General features: G+C 47.5%; 1 protein-coding gene across 2 annotated transcripts in view; it reads right to left on the bottom strand.

Annotated features, from left to right (window-relative positions):
- Positions 1–442: 442 nt before the first annotated feature.
- LOC137379210 (tubulin polymerization-promoting protein family member 3-like) overlaps positions 443–25,851 on the bottom strand; it is a 65,936-nt gene continuing 40,527 nt past the window's right edge. For both annotated transcript variants that reach the window (XM_068049926.1, XM_068049925.1), the window contains one exon: positions 443–631. In XM_068049926.1, coding sequence (XP_067906027.1) covers positions 443–631 — 189 coding nt within the window. The remainder of the gene's footprint in view (positions 632–25,851) is intronic.

Here is a 25,851-nt window from a genome sequence, read left to right as displayed (position 1 = left end):
AAAGTTAAACTTGCATTTTCTATGATAATGTGTGTACCCAGAGCAGTTTACTTTTTATATAAATTGCTTGAGGATAGAATTTTAGAGAGGAATGTTTTCTGTAGACTGAGAAGAGCATACTAGGCATTATTTTATAAAGTCTGTGTTTAAAATTACCACAAGAAAATTCTCCTCACAATTTCAGTTTTATTCCACTCCCATCAATTGAAAAATACAGTGCCTACCTGAAGCTTTGCGCCACCCTCACCTAGTTGTGCAATTGCTGTTCAAAGTTACGACTTACATCACAAGTTGTGCTTTCTACCCAGAAAGTAGGTTGTTAGAAGTAAAAATACAGATGTAATTTAATTGTTTTATTGAAAACGCTAGAGGACCTTGAGCAAATTAACAAAGGGTCATCGAGTCCTTTAATGGAAATGTCTCAGTTGGCATTATGCATTTTTTATTTTCTCACTTTATCGTCGTAGGTTCCAGCTCCCTTGTAATTCCCTACGTAGCCTGTGTTTTCTGATACATACTCCCTGCCACTCATCCCTTTGCCTTTGCCGCTTTCATCAAAGCGTTCCTTGTGGGATCCGGTGTACTTAGAGGTGTCTGTTAGTCTATCAACAGCACCTCCTTTATATGCAACCTAAAAGGAGAAATGACGTGTTTTATTAGACTCGAAGATATAGATAAAGATAGCTATCTATTCTGCTTACAAAACTTGAAGTCAATCATTTTTATAATAAACTTGTGTTGTGCCAATAGAAGATGCTATGGATTCAACAACTTTATCACTACAAAGCACATGAAGAAAAAAAAATAAATGCTTGCACCAACCATATGTGCCAGAAAGGCAAGGAGCACAGGATGGTGAGCTAGTACACATCTACGGAAAGGTTAGAAGGGATACTGAAGAGGTCCAAGCCCTATGCTGATAGTTCACACAGAGGTAATCAACATGGAAAGAAATAACAGGGGCCTTAAAAGACTCATGCATGAGGACTGTCTCAAAACATTTGGTACAATTCCAGTGTTTCAGAATAAAGTTAAGGATATAAATAAATGGCTGGCAACCTGGTACCAAAGCAACAATGGTATCTTCATGAATAACCAGGTATTCTATCAGAATAAAAGTATTGATACAGGAATGATAGGTTTGATGTTATTTGAATAGGAACAAAAAAAGTGACAAGCAACATTAAGGCAGTACCAGAAAACCATTTCAACTAGATATGTCAGACAAAGTCTGGGAGATAACCAGATCCCAGGGAGGAGAGATCCGCAAGGAAAGGTGACCTGCTTGTGGGTTCTGACACTGTAGCCCTGAGAGATACATACAGCACAGAAAGCCCAGGAACCACAGGTTTGAGGGGCATCAAAGAAGGCAAATCTACACTGAGTTGCTTCGATATGAATGCAAGAAGCTTTTGCAATAAGATGACAGAACTGGTGCTGTTGCGCTGGTCAGGAACTACAAATTGGTGGATTATTAGAAACGTGGCTAAACTCAGAGAACTGATTTTTGTTGAGGAAGTAACAACCCATGATGACTGGTAAACCTATGACATGTACTTTTAAATGGAATCTGATAAAGTTTCACACAAAAGATTATTAATTAAACTGGAGGGGAATGGTAGCATAGTGTTCATGTTACTGGGCTCATAATCCAGAGGCTTGGACTAATGCTCCAGAGATAGGAGTTCAAATATCACCATGGCAGCTGGAGGAATTTAAATTCAATTAATTAATAAATTTGGAATTACAAAGCTAGTCTTATTAATGATCATGAAACTACCGAATTTTCATAAAAACACATCTGGTTCACTAATGTCCTTCAGGGAAGGAAATTTGCTGTCCCTACCTGGTCTGACCTAGAAGTGATGTAAGAGGTCCATTTCCCCCTTAGTGAATTTGGGGTTTTGCCTGTGGTTTTTCAAAAGGTTTATTTTATAAGTTGTGGTGACTTGTGTTTGGGTGAGCGCTGAGGTTAAATCGTGAAGGGATTTAAATCGGACTAACCAATCAAGGTGTCGTGTGGTGTCCTTTAGATTAGTTAGAGGTCATTGTAACAGGGTTTTGGGAGGGGTGTTGTTTTTTTTAAAAATAAAGTACTTTGTGGTTCAGCCCAACCCTGCGTCCGTGCAATTTTGTCCTTTATAAAATCCTAAAGTCAAGAATCATCAGTAAGGGGGGAAACTGACCTCTTACGACATAGGTAGGAAGAGAGATGGGGATTTAAGACAGAAATTCAGGGAGCTAGGGTGGAAGCTTAGAGCGAGAACAAACAGAGTTGTTATCTCTGGGTTGTTGCCCGTGCCACGTGATAACGAAGCGAGGAATAGGGAGAGAGAGGAGTTGAACACGTGGCTGCAGGGATGGTGCAGGAGGGAGGGTTTTGGTTTCCTGGATAATTGGGGCTCTTTCTGGGGTAGGTGGGACCTCTACAAACAGGATGGTCTTCACCTGAACGAGAGGGGTACCAATATCCTGGGGGGGAGATTTGCTAGTGCTCTTCGGGGGGGTTTAAACTAATTCAGCAGGGGAATGGGAACCTAAATTGTAGTGCCAGTGTACAGGATGTTGAGAGTAGTGAGGTCAGGGATATGGTTACAAGGACGCAAGAGGGCACTGGCAAGCAAGAACCTGGTATAAAGTGTGTCTACTTCAACGCCAGGAGCATCCGGAATAAGGTGGGTGAGCTTGCAGCATGGGTTGGTACCTGGGATCTCGATGTAGTGGCCATTTCGGAGACATGGGTAGAGCAGGGGCAGGAATGGATGTTGCAGATTCCGGGATTTAGATGTTTCAGTAAGAACAGAGAAGATGGTAAAAGAGGGGGGGGGGGTGTGGCATTGTTAATCAAGGAGAGTATTACAGCGACAGAAAGGACGTTTGAGGACTCGTCTACTGAGGTAGTATGGGCCGAGGTTAGAAACAGGAGAGGTGAGGTTACCCTGTTGGGAGTCTTTTATAGACCTCCGAATAGTTCCAGAGATGTAGAGGAAAGGATAGCGAAGATGATTCTCGACAGGGGCGAGAGTAACAGGGTAGTTGTTATGGGGGACTTTTACTTTCCAAATATCGACTGGAAATACTAGAGTTCGAGTACTTTAGATGGGTCAGTTTTTGTCCAGTGTGTGCAGGAGGGTTTTCTGACACAGTATGTAGACAGGCCAACCAGGGGTGATGCCACATTGGAAATGAACCCGGCCAGGTGTTAGATTTAGATGTAGGTGAGCACTTTGGTGATAGTGATCACAATTCGGTTAGGTTTACCTTAGCGATGGGCAGGGACAGGTATATACCGCAGGGCAAGAATTATAGCTGGGGGAAAGGAAATTATGATGCGATTAGGCAAGATTTAGGATGCGTAGGATGGGGAAGGAAACTGCAGGGGATGGGAACAATCGAAATGTGGAGCTTATTCAAGGAGCAGCTACTGTGTGTCCTTGATAAGTATGTACCTGTGAGGCAGGGAGGAAGTTGTCGAGCGAGGGAGCCGTGGTTTACTAAAGAAGTTGAAGCGCTTGTCAAGAGGAAGAAGGCGGCTTATGTTAGGATGAGACGTGAAGACTCAGTTAGGGCGCTTGAGAGCTACAAGCTAGCCAGGAAGGATCTAAAGGGAGAGCTAAGAAGAGCAAGGAGAGGACACGAGAAGTCATTGGTGGATAGGATCAGGGGAAACCCTAAGGCTTTCTATAGGTATATCAGGAATAAAAGAATGACTAGAGTTAGATTAGGGCCAATCAAGGATAGTAGTGGGAAGCTGTGTGTGGAATCAGAGGAGATAGGGGAAGTGTTAAATGAATATTTTGCATCAGTATTTACAGTAGAGAAAGAAAATGTTGTTGAGAATACTGAGATTCAGGCTACTAGGCTAGATGGGATTGAGGTTCACAAGGAGGAGGTGTTATCAATTTTGGAAAATGTGAAAATAGATAAGTCCCCTGGGCCAGATGGGATTTATCCTAGGATTCTCTGGGAAGCTAGGGAGGAGATTGCAGAGCCTTTGTCCTTGATCTTTATGTCGTCATTGTCGACAGGAATAGTGCCGGAAGACTGGAGGATAGCAAATGTTGTCCCCTTGTTCAAGAAGGGGAGTAGAGACAGTCCTGGTAATTATAGACCTGTGAGCCTTACTTCGGTTGTGGGTAAAATGTTGGAAAAGGTTATAAGAGACAGGATTTATAATCATCTTGAAAAGAATAAGTTCATTAGCGATAGTCAGCACGGTTTTGTGACGGGTAGGTCGTGCCTCACAAACCTTATTGAGTTTTTCGAGAAGGTGACCAAACAGGTGGATGAGGGTAAAGCAGTGGATGTGGTGTATATGGATTTCAGTAAGGCGTTTGATAAGGTTCCCCACGGTAGGCTATTGCAGAAAATACGGAAGTATGGGGTTGAAGGTGATTTAGAGCTTTGGATCAGAAATTGGCTAGCTGAAAGAAGACAGAGGGTGGTGGTTGATGACAAATGTTCATCCTGGAGTTTAGTTACTAGTGGTGTACCGCAAGGATCTGTTTTGGGGCCACTGCTGTTTGTCATTTTTATAAATGACCTGGAAGAGGGTGTAGAAGGGTGGGTTAGTAAATTTGCAGATGACACTAAGGTCGGTGGAGTTGTGGATAGTGCCGAAGGATGTTGTAGGGTACAGAGGGACATAGATAGGCTGCAGAGCTGGGCTGAGAGATGGCAAATGGAGTTTAATGCGGAAAAGTGTGAGGTGATTCACTTTGGAAGGAGTAACAGGAATGCAGAGTACTGGGCTAATGGGAAGATTCTTGGTAGTGTAGATGAACAGAGAGATCTTGGTGTCCAGGTGCATAAATCCCTGAAGGTTGCTACCCAGGTTAATAGGGCTGTTAAGAAGGCATATGGTGTGTTAGCTTTTATTAGTAGGGGGATCGAGTTTCGGAGCCACGAGGTCATGCTGCAGCTGTACAAAACTCTGGTGAGACCGCACCTGGAGTATTGCGTGCAGTTCTGGTCACCGCATTATAGGAAGGATGTGGAAACTATGGAAAGGGTGCAGAGGAGATTTACTAGGATGTTGCCTGGTATGGAGGGAAGGTCTTACGAGGAAAGGCTGAGGGACTTGAGGTTGTTTTCGTTGGAGAGAAGGAGGAGGAGAGGTGACTTAATAGAGGCATATAAGATAATCAGAGGGTTAGATAGGGTGGATAGTGAGCGTCTTTTTCCTTGGATGGTGATGGCAAACACGAGGGGACATAGCTTCAAGTTGAGGGGTGATAGATATAGGACAGATGTCAGAGGTAGTTTCTTTACTCAGAGAGTAGTAAGGGCGTGGAATGCCCTGCCTGCAGCAGTAGTAGATTCGCCAACTTTAAGGGCATTTAAGTGGTCATTGGATAGACATATGGATGAAAATGGAATAGTGTAGGTCAGATGGTTTCACAGGTCGGCGCAACATCGAGGGCCGAAGGGCCTGTACTGCGCTGTAATGTTCTAATTCTACATAATTGGTGACCACGAAGGGACTTTAAGGTTAAGGACAAATTATGGACTGGACCAAGGGCAAGAAATCCTCAATGGGGGATAGGATATCCAAGTATGTGGGAAGCAAATTAAACTTTTCTGCATCATGGGTGCAGGAACTGATGTGTGCTGATTGTCCGGAGGAGCATGCAATGGAATGGGCAGGTAGTAGCGCACACAAGAAATCAAAGGAAAAGGCAGTCTGGTTATTGTATATGCAAAGGCTGATTCAGATTTTAACAGAGAAACTCAAGCAGGTACAGGAGGAAAAGGAGGAGTTAGAGAACAGAGCAGGTGATAGAGAAGCCGTGGTGGATCAACTGGTGGCAGATTTAAGCAGTGAAAGGCAGGAAAACGCAGGAGGAGACTTCAAGAAGTGCAGTAGAGTATTTACAATGTCAGGTTATGGAGAGTAGGAGAGAGTGCCAGGCACAACGTGAAGAAAGTACCAGGAATGTGGAGAGGGCTGGCAAGGCTGAGGGGCGATTGAAAGATGTTAAGGCAGCTTACAGGGTAACTCAGAGTCAGGCCTACGAAGAGGCTGACCATCGACCCTGTAGGGAAAAGATTTGGAAGCTAACTAGCATTATCAAATGCAAGGGGTATGGTTTGTCTCGTGGCACCAGGAAAAGATGGTATAGACTGGGATGAAGAGGGGAAAGAGTCTGATGACGGGATCCAGTACAGCGGGAGTCGGCCAGCTCCCGAGGCACTGGGTCCATCAAGACTGATGTGCCCCCTGTGACAGCAGAAGTTTGGCCCGCCCACAGCAGGCGGCAGTCCGGCGCCACTGCAGAGTGATTATGTGGTTCCCTATACTACCCTACAGTTGCAGGAAATGCTAGCCGAAGCTGAAGAATGGAGGGGACGCCTCTGTCCACTTCACTAGCATAGAGCAGATGGGGGGGGGGGTCAACAATTGCAATGAGGATGAGATTAAAAAGCTGATCTTGTTCTCTCTAGACAGGAAGGTGTACCAAAGCTTATCCGCAGCCACTAAGATGGGAGGGGTCAATGTCAATGGTCTGAAGGATGAGATTTTGGTTGCATTGGGACATGGTCAGGGCAGCCCATTCTTACAGGTCGAGCAGACCTGGCAGCTAGCGGGTGAGGCACCGGATGCATTTGCGGACAGATTATGGCCGGTGTATTTGAAGGCTACAGGGGGGAACCAGGGCTGTTTGCAACTGGTAGGGGCCTCCAGAAACCATTGGCTGAGGACCCTAGTAGCCCACAGTCTGCCACGGATCAGAACAATGGCAGAGGCATGGTTTGACCCCGAAGACCTGACAAACACTGAGGCAGGGGTACTGAGGAAGCTGACCCTACCATTTAAAGCTGACTGAGGGGAGGAGCCCAAGTAGAAGGGGAAGGTGAATGAGATGAAGGGAAGCAGGGGTGGCAAAAGAGAATGGAAGCAAGAAGGAGGTAGTGGGAACAGGGCATGTTTTAACTGCGGAAGGACGGGACACTGGCTTAGGGATTATAGTTTCCTCAAAGGGGGGAAACGAGGATATGGGTTTCTCAGGACCAAAGCCGCGAAAAGTAGAGGTGGAGAAGGAGAAGGTAAATGGGGGTTCCCCAGAATCAGAGCCTCGGGAAGTGGAGGCAAAAAAGGAGGGTGTAGATGACCCAGTAAAACTTCTGATGACCACATTATAACAAGTTATGGGCAAAGGACAGGGAAAACTGGATGCCGCAGTGAGCAGTGAGAGGCCCCACACCCCCACTCCTTCCCAATGACTAAGCCGTGCCCAGCCTGAGCACTTGAATCCACTCAAATATGATGAATGGGGGAGACCCTGCGTAAAAATGAAAGTACAGGACATTTGGGGGAATGTCTAGTGAATGCCGGAGCTTCCAGCACGGAAGTCCACTCACCTAATCCGACCACTTCTCCCTGGTCGAGTGGGAATCCGTTTAAACTAATGGGCTTCACAGGAAAAGAAAAGGCTGGAACAGTGTCGAACCCCCTGTTGATAGAGCTAGGACCCCTTGCCACTAAGTGGAAATGCATCCTGTTGCAATGGGAACAGGCTGGCACAGGGGTCCTGGGGGCTGACCTCATGTTGGCCCATCATTTCATTGTAGACATGAAAAACCATTGTCTATGGGGGGCAGTGAACTCAGAAGAGCCAGAGGAGATTTTTGTAGTCCCCAAGGACAACAAAGTGAAGGGTAATGCCTGCACCATGCAGTGGAGGGGAAGCTACGATTTAGAACAGTTCGTCCAAAACACCCCGGCCATGTATCGGAGGTGTGCGCAAGATAATCTCGTCGTATTCGCAACCCACCGACATGATTGTGGTAGGGTAGCAGGGGTAGAGGTGAAGGTACAGGGAGATCCGATGTCGTCACCCCAGAAACAATACAGTTTCCCCAAGGAGGCAGAGAGGGATTTGGAAATTACATTGAACTTCCTGGTGGAGCAGGGCGTTCTTAGAACAATAGTGACGCACGTAAACTCGCCCCTGTGGCTGGTTAGGAAGCCCTATCAGTCGTGGAGAGCCACGGTGGACTACTGTGTTCTCAATAAAAATATCCCCGCCTGTGCACCCAATGTAGCAGCAGTGGCGGATTTAATAGGGAATATCCCCGCGGAGGCGACAACCTTCACTGTATTGGGTATGGCGAACAGGTTTTGGTCTATTCCACTAACACAGGAAGATCAATATAAATTTGCTTTCACATTTAAGGGGCAACAGTACACATGGACGTGCCTCCCACAGGGGTTTCATAACAGCCCCTCGATTTTCCATCAGTGTATGGCTGATGACCTGAAGAGTTTTAGCCAGCCCAGCCAGCTGATACAGTACGTGGATGACCTACTACTGTTCTCGGGTAGTACAGAGGATCATGGGTCATTATTGGATGAACTGTTGAAGCTGTTAAAGGAGACGGGGTTTAAGGTGAACCCCAAGAAGGCCCAGATTGGGCAGGAGGAGGTGCAGTTTCTCGGACTAATGATTAGAGCAGGGGAGAGGGCAATAGATGAAGCCAAAAGGAGAGTAGTACAGGAACTACCTACCCCAAAGGATGTATCCGGGGTAGGGTCTTTTCTGGGAATAACAGGGTACTGTAGGAAGTTCATCGAAGGTTACGCGGCAACGGCAGCCCCTTTACTTAGACTCCTTAGGAAAGGGGTAGAATGGGAATGGGATGAGAGTTGACAGGAGGCATTTACCCTCCTGAAGGAGAGCATCCAAATTGCCCCTGCACTGGAGGCAATAAATGGAAATGAGGACTTTTACTTGGAGGTAGCGGCCACCGGGGATAGTTTGAGTGCGGTGTTACACCAAGAGCGACACGATAGGCTGAGACCAGTGGCTTACGCCTCCCGAGTCCTGACAGATGTAGAGAGAGGCTATTCAAATTGTGAGCGCCACCTATTGGCGACATACTGGGCCGTGAAACGCTTTCAGTCTTTTACAGGGTCATCCCTAGTGATTTTATTAACCTGTCACACCCTGACACAGATGTTGCTGGACGGTAGAATAAAAGATGGGACAGTGAGTAGCAATCGCATTGCCCGCTGGACATTGTTGCTCTCCCAAATGAACCTGGGGGTGAAAACATTGGCAGAACCAAAGCTAGCCCTGAATATAATTTATCCGGGGACAGATCACATGTGCTCAGTAGAAGGGGTATGGGATATAGATGTGGGGTTCCGGGCTGGGGAACAGCTGACAGGGAGAGACATATATGTGGATGGATCCAGCTCAGTAACAAACAGAGACCATAGGACAGGGTGTGGAATTTATGACCCCGATGCTGGAATAAAGAAGGCTATAAAACTCCCCTCTACAATGAGCGCGCAGCAGGCCGAGCTGGCAGCTGTTGCCTATGTGGTCAGGCACCCCGAGGAATTCCCAACTCCCTATACTATATGCTCAGATTCAATGTTCACTTGTACTGAATATTTGACAATATGGGCCAGGCGAGGATTCAAGTCCGCAGACGGGTAACCATTGGTAACGGCCCCACTGCTAAAAACAATATTGAATGTCACGGGCAGCAGAGGGGAATACTATATCCAAAAAGTGAAAGCGCACTCAAAGACAGATCCTAAATGGGTAGGCAACCAGAAGGCCAACGAATTGGCAAGGCAGGGGGCTTGGGAGGGAGTGTTTTGCGACCCGTACCCATTGGGACAGATTGCCACTGTAGGAAGAACAGAGGGTGCACCGAAGGTAAATCTGCCCCCGGACCTGTCCTAGGTCCAAGCGCAAGATACGGTTCTGAAGGCAGTGATCAATAAAAAGGGAGAGGGGGAGCCAATCGAGGGTCCTTTTTGGAACAGCCAATGAGTGGTTAAGGAAGGGATGCTGTTTAAAGGAGAAAGGTGGATCGTGCCTGCACAATACCAGGAGGAATTCATACAGCTAGCCCATGGGGGACTGGGAGCTGGACCTCCAGGACCGGAGATGACCTGGAGGAGTGTAGAGGAGGCAGGTTGGTGGCCTTATCTGAGGGAAGAAGTAAGGGAAAACTGTGATAGCTGCTTGGTGTGCGCTGCTAATAACCCAGATCCCCAGCACAGAAAAGCCTGGCTGGGACACGTTAGAAGGGTAGAAGGGCCTTGGCGATCCATACAGATAGACTTCATTGGGCCACCACTAAATCTAGCAACAAATAGTGCTTGGTGCTGATAGACATTTTTTCCAAATGGATGGAAGCTTTCCCGTGTAGAACAGCCATGGCATTGGTCAGCGCTACGATCCTGGTAAAGGAAGTGTTCTCCTGATGGGGACTGCCTCAGAGAGTGGAGTCAGATCAGGGGAGTCATTTCACAGGACATGTTATGCAGGCCACCCTGAAGCTCTTAGGGATACAGGGGAAATGGCATGTCGCCCACAACCCTCAGTCGTCAGGTATAGTAGACAGGATGAACCGAACTCTAAAGGAACGGCTCAGGAAAGAGATAGGGGAGCACCCAAAGAAGTGGGACGAGGTCCTGCCCCTAATCTTAACGAACATCAGGGCCAACCTCTCTAAAAGCACAGGACACTCTCCACATGAACTGATGACCGGGAGGGCGAAGCGGACCCCGATTCATGTATTGGTACCAGTCCTGACTGAAACCCAGACTAGAGAGATCAATCGGGATAGGTTTGTAAAGGATCTTTATGAGACCCTGAGGGAAATACATTGGGAGGCAGCGAATAATATGGGGAGCCAGCATCAGAAGAACAAAATGCTGCTGGAGCCACAGAGCGTACAGGAGTGGAAGGTCGGGGACCAGGTCATGGTGAGGAATTATTCCCGGGTAGGAGCTTTCGATCCGCTGCTAATGCGGCCGTACAGTATTGTGGACAAGGCAAGCCCCATGGTATACGCAGTGCGGCTCCCGAAACGGACAAAATGGTTCCATATTAACCAATGTAAACTCTATGACCCTGAGGAAAGGAAAGTAAAACAAAATCAGAGCCAAAGGTACAATCATGAGCCTGAGGAATGTGAGTCCTTCCCCCATGTTTTGGGATGAGGACGAGGATCAGACAGCATGGTGGTAAGGAGGAGCATTCAGACACCCAGGGTGCCTTGGACGCCTCCCAGCACATCAACCCTGAGCTGCAAGAGACCCCGCCCTGATAGACAGGAAGGGGGAACGCGGTAATTGGGGTACCCCATGTAAATTTGTACATAACCAAAGTCTGACCTGAGGAGGGAGGAGCCCTCACAGAGTAGTGCTATTCTTCTTTCTTTTCTCTTTTCTGTAGAAGCAAATCAGATCCAAGGACACGAGATGGGGTGTACCCAATGGCTGAGTGTGGTGACCATCCTGGTGGGAGCCAGACAGATGGATCGGGGCGACACTGAGATGTCTTTCACCTACGGGTGTATGGGGGCAGCTGGACCCATTGTAACACAAGGGGGTGAGACAAGGTGCACAGATGGGGCAACCATATATTCCTATGAGGGAAATGGCCAGGTTGGTTCGGGTCAAATTCAACCAAATACTCCAACTCCACCGGATACTAGTTTGGTGAAGTATCAGTGTCCTGCCCAAGATTAAATATTACAGCCAGCAAGGTACAGGTGAAAGTGGGAAGGCAAGTGTGCTTGGAGTGCAGGGGGAGCATTTCAGTGGGATGGTGGTGGTGGTTGCAAAAGATGGATCGGACTAAGGGTAATGTATTCGGGGACTGGGAAAGATTGGGAAACAACTCGTTTAGACAGGTCACTTGGACAAAGGGGGGAGCAAAATTGTGTTGGGACAAATGGTGGAAGGAGGAGCAAGGCATTTATATGTGTGTGCGGGGGTCAGGAAGTAAATGCCAGAAGGGGGCAGCTGTTGCTTTCAAACACCAATGACAGGATTCTGGATCTGGACTGGACGGACTCAGAGACTAGACTCTTGTGTGGTCCCAGATCCCCCAAACACCGTCAATGCTACCGAACTGATAGCACTTGGAAAACAGCCCCCATCCAGGGCCCCAAAGGCCCAGGTTATAGAAGTCAAGTGTCCCCTAACGACACCCGGACCCAGAAACAGGCTGGTGCTAATTCCAACAGGGAAGGTGTTGTACCATGATGTGCACTATGGGACAGCATCTGTTGTCCTCAATGTGATGGAGGTACGATTTCCCTGGTGGTGCCCAGCAGAGATGGAGAAGCTATATGAGAAGTTGTTAAAGGAAATGTTCCGACAGTTCTATGAGCTAGATTACGGGGACAAAAATCGGGAGGATTTGTATGAATTGGGCAGTAACAGGCACACCGGTTCAGGAAGAGAGAGTTGATCAATGACGCAGCCACAGTGTTTAATACAGGGGCATCACTGATCAATAGTTTAGATAGTGCCCAACTCCAACTGCAGGTCAACACCTTGCGGGATCAGTTAAAGAAGATACTAGGGGAAGGTAATGAGGTTGAAGGGCAGGAGTTACGAGAAAACCAAGACATGACAATCCACCTGAAAGAAATAATAGCTGAGCTGGAAAGTCATGCCCAGACTATAAACAAACTAATAAAAGAGGACCGGAACGCGTCAGACCAGGCCGCCCAGAATGATGCCTGCGTTATGTACAATGCGTCGCTGCTCAGTGAGGGGCGCAGTAATTTGGTGGATCTGAAACAGGGTCGCGTACCATCATGGGTCAACAACAGACATTTAAGGGCCATGAGCACCCACGACAACCTCATGAACCCGTCCCAGTTGCGTACCCAGTTCCAATTGACTGTGGCCGGTATAACCAAACTATAATGCGGGTAGTTCTTAGGATGCTATTGATGGACCAGCGACAACGGCCGATGCCAGTATACTGGGTGGAGAATGTTGGGGTCATCCGAAATGGGGTACATGTGTGGCATCAAAAGGCCCCTCCCTCTGTGTTTAAATGGGGGAACTCCATGTCTGGTACAGACCTAAAGGGGTCTCAGGAAAGGGGCACACATATGGTGTTGTCCCCATACCATCTGAACTAGTTCAACCGACCGGTATGCGGGTCCACATCAGAAGGTACACAGCTCATCAACTGCACTATGCAGGTAATGGTTTAGGACTATGTTCCACCTCAGGTGGCAGACGAGGGCAATGGGACATATTATCTTACCACCAGTGCGAGCCGGTTTAAGCTAAACAATGACACCTGGTGCCTCATCCAGGAACCAACCTTCTGTTTTAAGCCCCTGATGGAGGTTCAGATATTGCAGAAAAGGATAATCGCTATCTGGGATCACACCTCAGTGAACCTCACTGTAGGCACTGCCCTCTCAAACCTCCAAGAATACATAGCCCACTTTGGATATGATATTCCATCCCTGCCCGAGCACCTCACGAAATTGGTGAAGGAGTTGGAACTGTCTCAAAAGCACTATTACACTCTTGAACAGAGGAACAGAGACACGGGGGAGGATATTAGGGAAATAGCCTCCCCACCCTGGTGGGATATTGGTTTCAATATTGAAATTCCCTCCTGGATTCGAATTGTTTCGCACATGTACTGGATTGCACAAATGATTATAATATTGTATGTATTAAGGTTGTCGTGCAAACTGAAATGAAAAACCAAAAGGCAAAACATGGGGAAATGGTTAAGAAGAGGTTCTGATAATAAATTCTGATGTATAGGTAGTGATTTGGCTGAGGCTCACAATTCTCGTAATGCAGCAGAAGATTTCCTCGGAGGTAATATCTCTTGTAAAAAAGAGATATTAAAGGGGGGAGATGTGGGATCGGAATTCCTCCCCCCCCCCCGGCAACTGGACTTTAAAACTGGACTTTGCGGAGTATGGGGAAGGAACCCCCACCCCCACAGACACTAGTACTGTGAATAATAGCCAAACCTCAACACAAAGCACACAGAGGCAGGCTGCATTCCGATGAGTCAATTTTCCAGCATCCCAACATCACAACAGAACTGATACTGTTAAAGGACTGGAATTTGGGACATTATCATAACAGTGACACAGCATAACTGCCATCATGTTCAGTGATTGGGGAGGCCATTGTTACAACTAACTGGCCCCAGAGCACAGCATTCACTCCTGTCAAGACAGGAGAGAAACCTCGTTCATGGATATTAGCTTTGGAGCCTGGGTTACCTCACCTTGGTGAATTTCATTCTTCTCGGTCAGGGAAATCACATCAGCACTAAAATGGATCTGTCTGGACCAGGCAGGTAACAGAGGAAAGAGATTAAAAGGTGCTAAGTGCTGACCATCCAGCAGGATGACTTCAGGAGATGTGATTATGATATTTTGATAAGGATCATCATAAAAAGGACAAGATCGAAGGGTTTGGAGCTGCAGTTATGTGAAGAAGGACAGAGACTGGTCTTCTCAGGTCCAGGCCTACAAACAATGAAGGGTTTTGTACTGTGGGGGCTGCAGTCAAGAAAGAGGGTCAGGAACGGTCAACCTGGCTCGTGAACCTACAAATTCTCAACGGAAGGACCAACCGTGTGGAGGATTGTAAGTTATCAGCCAAATCCAAGGGGTATTTGAGGCTGAGAGTTTTAAAACAATTTTAAGTGCAGCAACCAAATCTTGGGAGGGTTTGGGTTTTGAATTGAGTGAATTTGGGGCAGAAACATGGGATTTTGCCTGTGGTTTTTTCCCAGAAAGGTTTAAATTAGTTTAGAGGTCTTTGTAACAGGAGGGTTTTTGTGTTTTTTTAAACAAACAAATTTGTGGTTCAGCCTAACCCTGTGTCATGTGCAATTTTGTTCTTGTAAATCCCGAAGTCCAAGAACTGTAGTAAGGGTGTACGGGAACGGATCCTCTTACAGTGACTCCAGATCCACAGCTGATTCTCAACCAGGGATAGGCACGAATATGTTGCACCACTGACATAAAATTACTGACTCAGCCACAGACATGGGGGCAATAAATATTTTATAAAATGTATAGCCAACCTAAAGCCATCAAAACACAATCCGATTTAAAATGCATTTCTCCCTATTCAGTGAGTACTAGGCATTGTTTTTGCTTGCACAAGTAGTCAATGTCTGCCCGCACACTTGATGTAGTGATGCAGAGAATCCAGATAGATGTCCATTTGTCAGGTGTGATCTTTCTCTCCCTCTCTCTCCCTCTCTGTGTCAAACCCTTTCCCCTCTCCTCCATGTCCCTCTCTCTCTCTCCCCCCTCCCCTTTCTCTCTCCCCTCTCTCTCTCACCCCTCTCTCTCCCCCACTCTCTCCTCCCTCTCTCTCTCTCCTCCCTCCAACTCTCTCCTCCCTCCAACTCTCTCCTCCCTCTCTCTCTCTCCTCCCTCCAACTCTCTAACTCCCTCTCTCTCTCCCCCTCTCTCTTTCCCTCTCCCCTCCCTGTCTCTGCCCTTTCCCTCTCCCTCTCTCCTCTCCCTCTTTCCCCCCTCTCTCTGTCCCTTTCCCTCTCTCCGCCCCCTCTCCCTCTCTCTCCCCTCTCTCACACCCCTTCTCGCTCTGTTCCTCTCTCTCCCTTTCTCTCCCTCTCACCCTCTCTCTCCCCCCCTCTCTGTCCCTCCTTCCCTCTCTCTCTTTCTGTCTCTCTCTTTCCCTCTCTCCTCCTCTCTCTCCCTCTGCCTCATTCTCCCCCTCTCTTCTCCCACTCTATCTTTGTCCCCCCCTCTCTCTCTTCCCTCTTTCTCTCTGTTTCTCCTTCCCCTTCTCTCTCTCCCCTCACTCTCTCTCCTCGCTCACTCTCCCCTCTCTCTCCCCCCTCCCTCTCTCGCTCCCCTCTCTTCCCCTCTCTCCCCACTGTCCCTCTCTCTCTCTGTCCCTCTCTCTCTCCCTCTCCCTCTTTTTCTCCCCTCTCTCTCTTCTCTCTACCTCTCTCGTCTCTCCCACTCCCTCTCTTCCCTCCCACCCTCTCTCTCCCCTCTCTGTCCCTCCCTCTCTCTCCCCTCTCTCTCTCGCCTCTCTCCCTCTCTCTCTCTCCCGTCTCTCTCTCTCCCCCTCTCTCTCGCCACTCTTCCTCTCTCTCGGTCCCTCCCTCTCTCTCTCTCCCTCTCTCTCCCCCTCTCTCTCCCGTCTTTCTATCTCCCCCTCTCCCTCTCTCTCCTCTCTCCCTCTCCCCTCCCTCCCTCTCTCCTGTCCCTCTCTCTCCCCTCTCCATCTCCCCCCCTCTCTCTCCCCTCCCTCTCCCTCTCTCTCTCCTCCTTCTTTCCCTCTCTCGCTCTCCCTCACCCTCCTCCTCTTTCCCTCTCTCTCCCCTCTCCCTCTTTCTCTTTCTCTCTCCCCTCTCTCTCTCCCCCCTCTCTCTCTCCCTCCTCTCTCTCTCTCTCTCTCTCCCCCCCCCACTCTCTCTTTCTGACAGTTGCAGAGAGCGGGAACTCTCCCCAGATCAGCTTTGTGATTGGTCAGTTTTTTTTTTAACGTTCACAGCCGTCAGTTTCACAGCTGACAGGAGCAGGAGCAGCAGTTTCCGAACTCGGGACAAATTCAGGGTTTTCGGTGGGCTTATTAAAAAAAAATCGGAACCCACTGAAAAACCCCCAAACTTGTCTTGAGTTTGGAAGCCGCTGTTCCTGCTCCTGTCAGCTGTGAAACTGACAGCTGTGAAGATTTTTAAAGTTGGACTTGGCTGAAAAGAAGAAGTCAATGGAAAATTTCTTATTCCTGAAATTACCAGTCATGGGCCTCAAAATCTTTACCAGGGACATTAGTGCTCGTGTACAGACATCTTGCTGACCCCTGCTCTTAACTGCCCTCTGAAATGGCCTAGTAAGCCACTCAGTTGTACCAAACCACTACAGAAAAGTCGAATAAGAATAAAACTGGAGGGATTACCCGGTATTGTCCTAGGCACCAGAAATGACAAAGGCCCTGACAACATCCCAACTGTAGTACAGGAGACTTGTGCTCCAGAACTAACCATGCCCCTAGACAAGCTGTTCCAGTACAGCCCATGTATGCCAAGTCCACAAAAAGCAGGACAAATCCAATCCAGCCAATTATCACTCCATCAGTCTACTCTCAATTATTAGTAAAGTGATGGAAGGTATCGTCGACAGTGCTATCAAGTGGCACTTATTCAGCAACAACCTGCTCACTGATGCTCAGTTTGAGTTCTGCCAGGGCCACTCAGCTCCAGACCTTTTTGCAGCCTTGGTCCAAACATGGACAAAAGAGCTGAACTCCAGAGGTGAGGTGACAGTGACTGCCCTTGACATCGAGGCAACATTTGACTGAGTGTGACTTCAAGGAGTCCTAGCAAAATTGAAGTCAATGGGAATCAGGGAAAAATCTCTCCACTGGTTGGAGTCATACATAGCAGAGAGGAAGATGGTTGAGGTTGTTGGAGGCCAATCATCTCAGGCCCAGAACATCACTGCAGGGGTTCCTCAGAATAGTGTCCCAGGCCCAACCATTTTCACCTGTTTCATTAATGAGATTCCTTCCATCGTAAGATCAAAAGTGGAGATGTTCTCTGATGATAGCACAGTGTTCAGTACCATTTGCAACTCCTCAGGTGCTGAAGCAGTCTATGTCCACATGCAGCAAGACCTGGTCAACATTCAGCCTTGGGCTGATGAGTGGCAAATAAGGGCTGAATTTTATCAGCAATCTAGAGATGGGCAGGGAGGTGGGAGGGCCCATAAAACTGTGAGGGAAGATGGGATTGGAGTGCCCTTTGCCTTCCTGATGTCATTCAATTTACAGGGACAGGCAAGGCCGAGGACGACCTTCCCACTCAGAGGCCAATTGAGGCTCTTAAGTAGCCAATTAATGGCCACTTAAGGGCCTCATCCCACTGCCTCTGGCATTTTACCAGTGGTGGACGGGGGGTGGGGGCGCTGGTGGGGGACTCCACTACATGGCCAGGCTGCTCAGTAACACCAGGTGGTGTATGCAAGGGTTGGTGGTGGTGGGGTCCTCTTGCTTGGACAATCTGAGGCCCACTGAGGGCTCCCAGCAGCAAAGGCCACCCCTGTGCCAACACCACCCCTCCCCGCCCTAACAACCCACCCCCACACCTTGCCGGGGGCTGCTTGACTGGCCCGTGTGAGCCCCCTTCCCCCCACAGCTCCTCTCTGAGGCTCCATGGCTGCTCCTGCAGTACCAGCAGTGGCCACCACTCCTGGTGGAACTATTGGGACTGCTGAGCTGCTGGTCCCCCATTGGCTGCAGCGCATGGAGATGGAATCCCCATCCTTAAAGTGACAGGACCTCAGTGCCAGGCAGTTAATTACCTGAACAGCATAAAATGCAGCCAGGGGTCCCCAAAATGGCCGAGGCGAAGTTCCTGTTTCCTTTCTGATTGGCGTCAGCACCCCTGCTGACTGCATAAAATTTAGCCCAACATTCACGCCACACAAGTGCGAGGCAATGATCACTCCAACAAGAGAGAATCTAACCATTTCCTTTAATGTTCAACTCCATTACCATCACTGAATCCCCCACCATCAACATCGTGCAGACGACCATTGACCAGAAACTTAACTGGATCAGCAATATAAATACTGTGGCTACAACAGCAGGCCAGAGGCTGGGAATTCTGTGGCGAGTGACTCCCCAAAGCCATCTATAGGGCACAAGTCAGGAGTGTGATGCAATACTCTTCACTTTCCTGCATGACATGTGCCCCAACAACACTCAAAAAGCTCAATTCCTTCGAGGACAAAGCAGCCCGCTTGATTGGCACACCATACACCACCTTAAACGTCCTCCATCGCCAGTGCAAAGTGGCTGTAGTGTGTACCATATACAAGATGCACTTCACAAGCTGCCAGGGTAAGTACGCTCACACTTTGCCTAATGCCGTTATCTTGCACACAATACATTTTTACGATCAGGTGAGGCAGGGGTACAGGGCTCCCCTCTCAGCCTTTTCCTGGTTTGGCCATAACAGGGTTTAATTTTTCAAACACTGTTTTTAGCTTCCCCTCAGTGAGTCCTTGCTCACTGCTCTCTAATTGTAATTGCAAAGAAATCAACCAGACAGGTTTTCTCAGATTTAAACAAGAAAAGTGTAAGTTTATTAACCTTAAAACTCTAACTCAGTTAAAACTACTAAGAATACATGATGCGACCACGCTAGCATGCATATGTGAAAAACAAACACACAAATAGAGACAGAGGAGGAGAAAGAATTAAAAGGGAAAGGTTTTAAGTAACAGATGGAATTCAGTTACTGGTTCTGGTTTGGATGTAAAGTCTCTGATTGAAGTTAAGTCTTGCAGTTCTTTTTGAGGCCCAGAGCACACTTTCAAACTTGTTTAGCTGGCACCAGAAGGCTGCAGGAGTCTTCTGTCTTGAGGCTCGAGTTACTTCTGTGGGTCCCTGGAACTTTGCGTGAGAGAGAGAGACAGAGAGAGGGAGTGCTCTGTTCTTGAACTTCAATTGCAGTCTCTTTCAAAAACTGTTCTGTGAGCACAATTCAATTAACTCCAGGTTGGCCAGAAGGTTAGTCATGTGACAAGCTTTTTTGCTTGAGACAGCCTCGCGTGTGAGGTTTGTGGATTCCTCACAGCTTACCAGACACTCTCAGTAGGGGGCGGTGGGTGGGTGCTGGAATGCTGGCTCTTGCACATTCAATGGCCCTCAATGTCTCTTGATCATCACTATTGACAAAACCCATCTGGCTAATTGGATCAGGGAGTGCACCCACTGTCTCTCCATGCAATTGTCCTTTCAGAATGCAAATGTGCAGCCATGTTTTCAGCCACTGTTCTGTGGTCTTTTTAAACAAGTTATTTCAATGTCCAGTAAACGTGCAAATAATAATGTTCCATATGCCAAAATTAATATGTCTATATGGCAGGTTTCCGTCATTCCTCCACATCCAGCAGAATGAAATGCGACATTAGGGGAGCATTTCATTATAAAAATAGAAAGAAGAGAAAGTACTGGAAAACTCAAACATGCATTCCTCTCATTCATTCTCATTCATTCAGAAATCTTAAAAATTGTTACAGTCTGTCTTTCCTTTTTAGCAGCGCTGCTTTAAACTGCCCCTTTTCTTGAGGTGGGTCTGAGATAGTTATGTGTTGCCCAAGGGGTTTAAAGTTTCTTCACTATCAGCCTGCAATATGTTGGGAATGGGCATCTGAATAAACATGTGATTTTTGGGGAGTTTTGCAGTTTGCACATTTCCATGACTGCTTCGGGCGGCTTTGTTCCTGTTGAGGTCTGCAGGGGGAGGGTCAGATTTAGTTAGCCCTGGTTTGCAGTTCTGCTCATGAGAGTCGGCAGTGGGTGGATCCACTCTGATCTCTCTTTCAGTGCCCTGATGAGTCATGCAAGGGCTTTTCTTTTACGAGATGGTTGGTTCCCTTCTTTCCAGACTGTGGGGGAGGATTCTCTGCTGAACTTCCCTTTGTCCTCTGGGACACTCCTGCTTGCAGGTATTTGCCCAGATTCTACTGCACTCCCCTTTGGCACTTTCACTAGGTAAGGCATCACCCTCACAGTTTCTCTGTCCTCTTGAGGACTCTCTTTGCCTCTGCAGGTTTCTGTAAATGTTGTTAGCAATTCTGTTGGGGTGCTTCTGGTGTCTGCATTTACATAGGAGGATGTGGGGTCTAATGTTTCCAACATTTCAAGGTTGGCTGACTGGACAGTAGGGGTTTTCATTTGGGAATCCTGTCAGACCTCCTTCAACCTTTCCTCTTTGTCCCTGTTTCCCCTTTCCTCTCTAACTTTTTGCCAGCACTGTACCTGTCTGTCCCCTTTTCTTTTCGGCAGGGATCCCTTACAATTCACCAGCCTTCTGCTGGAGGGTCCTCCAAACACCGGTACAGGACTTAGGGGTGCAGATTTCATTGTAGGTTGGTCTTTCCCCTCAACCTGGCACATGTGGCAACTCCTGCAGTACACCACCACATCTTTGTGGAGTTTTGGCCAGTCAAACTGCTGTCTTACACGGGCTTTGGTCTTTCATATACTGACATGTACAGCCATTGTAGTCTCGTGGACCCTTCTTAATATTTCTCTCTGGTACCTCTGCGGCTCCACTAACTGGTGAACCACTGTCCACTCTTTGTCATTAGATCTGTGAGGCGAACTCCACTTCCTCATCAGTACCTCATTCTTTAAATCGTAGCGGTCAAAGGGTCCCTCTGGTTCACTTTCAGACTGGGCAGCCTGTACTAACTCTCTCAGTACTGGGTCGGCTCGCTGAGCCTCAACTAGGGAAGATTCTTTTAATTCATTCCCTGGGTCCTCTAACTTTCCAAAGAAAGTCTCAGATAGACAGACCTCATGGTCATCTGCCTGCAGTGCCAATTCAGTCTGCACTGGGGGAGCTGGTTTGATCATGGCCTCACTCATTACACATTCAGGGAAACTGCAGGGGACTGTCTCCTGCCACTGCCCTGTCTCTCTGACCTCCTGCGGTCTCTCTATCACGAGTGGGGAAGTTACCAACTTCGCCCTCACCAGATCATTACCTAGGAGCTGGTCAACCCCGTCCACAGGCAAACTAGGGACAATCCCTACAGTCACTGGTCCCGAAACTGGGTCGCACTCCAAGTGCACCCAGTGTAAAGGTACAGGCGTACTCTGCCCTCCAATACCATTTACCACCATTCTGGTATTTACTGCACTCTCTGGGGGAAAGGTCAGACCTTTTCCCTGTAAAAGGGATCTGGTGGCCCCTGTATCCCTGAGGATTACTATGGGCTTGATTGCCCCACTCGAGGGGTATGGGATTACTCTCCATTTAGACACAAAATCCTGATAACCTTCAGGGATCCTATTAAATTTTCCTGCACCCACAGCAATATGTTTTCTGGGCCTTACTACTGCTACAGTTAAAGCACGGTTTGTTCAGCTGTGCTTTCCATCAGGGTCCTTTCTCCTTCACTGAGCAAATGTGCCCTGATTAACCCTACAGGTTTTCCTCGTAGTTTCCAGCAGTCAGCTCTCAGATGACCTGCTTTATTACAATGGAAGCACACAGGTCTCCAGGTCTCTCTCCTACTTACAGCACCTTCCTTTTTGGCTGGAGAAGGGCTTCATGTGTCTCCTGTTTTTCTCTCTCTCCCAGGACTGCTTGGGTTCCAATCACCTTCCCATCCTTTGTCCTTTCCAGATTTGTGGGAGTGACTAGGAAAGGTTTTCCCTGGGGAACCGACTTGTATATTAGAGCAAACTCATCAGCCAGAACTGCGGCTTGCCTCACTCTATGAACTTTGTGTTCCTCCACATGGGTCTTTACGGAGAGGAGGAGAGAGTTTTTAAATTCCTCTAGCAAAATTGCCTCTCTGAGGTTTCCATAGCTGGGCTGCACTTTAAGAGCCATCAACCACTGGTCAAAAACCAGCTGCTTACTTCTTTCAAACTCCAAGTAAGTTTGATCAGCTTGCTCCCTGAGGGTTCTGAACTTCTGGCGGTAGGCTTCCGGTACTAGCTCATATGCCCCGAGGATAGCATTTTTTTGTCAGTTCATAATTTGATGAACTCTCATCTGGCAACGGGGGATAAGACCCATGGGCTTTTCCTGTTAGCTTACTTTGCACCAGGACAGTCCAAGTCTCAACTGGCCATTTTAACTGCCTTCCAAGTTTTTCAAAAGATGAAAAGAATGCTTCCACGTCTCCCTCATTGAATTTTGGAATCAATTGGGAAAATTTTAAAAACTCCATACACAGCCCCGCATCACTTGCATTTTATGTGCTTTCACTGGGGTTGCTCTGTCGCCCCCTAGTTAACTCAAGCTGCCTCAGTTCTCTTTTCTCCCGTTCCTTCAAGAAGGTTCTTTCTCTTTCCCTCTCCGCTCTCTCTTTTTCTTTCTCCTATCTTTCTTTCTCTCTCTCCTCTCTCTTTTCCTTTCTCATGTCTCTCCCTTTCTCTCTCTCTTTCCCTTTCTTCTAATTCAAGTTTCTTCTGTTCCAATTGTATCTTTGCTGGCAATACACTGTTCGAGTCTATTTCTAACCCTGTCTCTGCTTCTTCAGATTCAAGGGAAATATGGTTGGCCACTTGTCTTAGGAGTTCTAATTTCCTAGCTTTGGCATGGACTGTGATCCCGCACTGCTCAGCCATATCCCTCAACTCTTCCATAGACAATGCCTTTAACTTATTCCAAGTCACTTCACCCTGGCTTGGGCAGTTACTAGCTTCAGTTGCAGACATGTTAGTATTCTAGCACACACAACCACAAGAAAACCTGTATTGAAATCTTTTCTCTTTTTGATTGGATCAATTTGACTTCCCCCTTCCAATTTCTCATATGTCTGAGGGTCCAAACCCGGACGCGAGCCCCCAAATTTCTGTTATGACCAGGTGAAGCAGGAGTCTAGGGCTCCCCTCTTAGCCTTTTCCTGGTTTGGCCATAACAGGGTTTAATTTTTCAAACACTGTTTTTAGCTTCCCCTCAGTGAGTCCTTGCTCACTGCTCTCTAATTGTAATTGCAAAGAAATCAACCAGGCAGGTTTTCACAGATTTAAACAAGAAAAGTGTAAGTTTATTAACCTTAAAACTCTAACGCAGTTAAAACTACTAAGAATACACGACGCGACCACGCTAGCATGCATACGCGATAAATACACACACAAATAGAGACAGAGGAGGAGAAAGAATTAAGAGGGAAAGGTTCTAAGTAATAGATGGAATTCAGTTACTGGTTCTGGTTTGGATGTAAAGTCTCTGATTGAAGTTAAGTCTTGCAGTTCTTGTTGGGGCCCAGTGCACACTTTCAAATTTGTTTAGCTGGCACCAGAAGGCTGCAGGAGTCATCAGTCTTGAGGTTTGAGTTACTTCTGTGGGTCCCTGGAACTTTGCGTGAGAGAGAGAGAGACAGAGAGAGGGAGTGCTCTCTTCTTGAACTTCAATTGCAGTCTCTTTCAAAAACTGTGTTCAATTCAATTAATTCCAGGTTGGCCAGCAGGTTAGTCATGTGACAAGCCTTTTTGCTTGAGACAGCCTCGCGTGTGAGCTTTGTGGATTCCTCACAGCTTACCAGACACTCTCAGTTGGCGGGGGGTGGGGGGGGGGGAGGTGGTGGTGGTGCTGGAATGCTGGCTCTTACACATTCAATGACCCTCAATGTCTCTTCATCATCACTATTGACAAAACCCATCTGGCGAATTGGATCAGGGAGTTCTCCCATTGTTTCTCCATGCAACTGTCCTTTAGAATGCAAATATGCAGCCATGTTTTCAGCCATTGTTTTGTGGTCTTTTTAAACAAGTTATTTCAATGTCCAGTAAACGTTCAAATAATAATGTTCCATATGATGAAATTAATATGTCAGGCGGGTGTGGTTTCCATCACAATGTGATAATAGTACTTCTTTGTGCACTTGGTGGGATATTATAAAGGATCAATGCATAACAATCGCTTATTATTTATCTACTTTCCAAATGTACAGACAGGCCCATGTTTCTGTGGGGCACTCTGTATTGCTGTTGTGCCAATGTATTTGGTCAGTGTACCATTACATATGGCAACATAAATAACACCAAACATGTAACCAATACAAGATGCACGTAAGCAGCATGTTCAGAGATTCACATTAGGTAAATGCTACACACACCTTATCTCATATTCCTGATTCCAACATAAGTACTTTTAAAATAAAGTTGCAGGAGATGGCCACACATAACAGGCAGCTGTGAATGCCACTGGAAGGAGTTCACCTCACCAAAGAATTCTGACTCTTTATGAAGAGAGGGCACTCAGAATTCTGAGCATATACATAACAGAGGGACTGAGCTGGGGTGCAGGTTGGAGTGGTGGAGGGGAAGTCAGAAGCCTCCCCCAAGCTCATGCCTTATATCATCACATGCTTTTTTCTTTAATCTCGCTATTCACTTACTAATTTTCACTGTCTCATAAAGAACAATTAGGGGTGGGCAATAAATGCTGGATGCCCACATTCCCTGAAAGGACAAAAAAAAGATCAGCATAACACGCTGGAACAACTTGCCATATAAGCTCTGTTTCAAGGGGTGTCTTGTTGACTACATTCTAAGGTAAATTCTTTGAACTTCTAGTGCGAAAGAGCAGGTATTGGCAGAGCCCATCTTCTTCTTCTTCTTTGGCCTCCTTGTCTCGAGAGACAATGGGTAAGCGCCTAGAGGTGGTCAGTGGTTTGTGAAGCAGCGCCTGGAGTGGCTATAAAGGCCAATTCTAGAGTGGCAGACTCTTCCACAGGCACTGCAGATAAAATTGGTTGTTGGGGCTGTTACACAGTTGGCTCTCGCCTTGTGCTTCTGTCTTTTTTCCTGCCAACTGCTAAGTCTCTTCGACTCGCCACTTTTTAGCCCAACATTTATGGCTGTCTGCCAGCCCTGGCGATCACTGGCAACCGACTCCCACGACTTGTGATCAATGTCACAGGACTTCATGTCACGTTTGCAGACATCTTTAAAGCGGAGACATGGACGGCCGGTGGGTCTGATATCAGTGACGAGCTCGCTGTACCATGTGTCCTTGGGGATTCTGTCATCTTCCATACGGCTCACATGGCCAATCCATCTCAAGCGGCGCTGGCTCAGTAGAGTGTATATGCTGGGTATGTTGGCCGCCTCGAGGACTTCTGCATTGGAGATACGGTCCTGCCACCTGATGCCAAGGATTCTCTGGAGGCAGCGAAGATGGAATGAATTGAGAGGTCGCTCTTGGCTGACATACGTTGTCCAGGCCTCGCTACCGTACAGCAAGGTACCGAGGACACAGGCTTGATACACTTGGACTATTGTGTTCCGTGTCAGTGCGTCATTTTCCCACACTCTCTTGGCCAGTCTGGACATAGCAGCAGATGCCTTTCCCATGCGCTTGTTGATTTCTGCATCGAGAGACAGGTTACTGGTGATAGTTGAGCCTAGGTAGGTGAACTCTTGAACCACTTCCAGAGCGAGGTCGCTGATATTGATGGATGGAGCATTTCTGACGTCCTGTCCCATGATGTTCGTTTTCTTGAGGCTGATGGTTAGGCCAAATTCGTTGCAGGCAGCCACAATCCTGTCGATGAGTCTCTGCAGACACACTTCTGTGT

This window comes from Heterodontus francisci, chromosome 17 (genome assembly GCF_036365525.1).
Source record: "Heterodontus francisci isolate sHetFra1 chromosome 17, sHetFra1.hap1, whole genome shotgun sequence".
NCBI classification, from domain to species: domain Eukaryota; kingdom Metazoa; phylum Chordata; class Chondrichthyes; order Heterodontiformes; family Heterodontidae; genus Heterodontus; species Heterodontus francisci.
The sequence above is the reverse complement of the archived record's forward strand: the minus strand, read 5'-3'. Positions and strand labels throughout refer to the sequence as shown.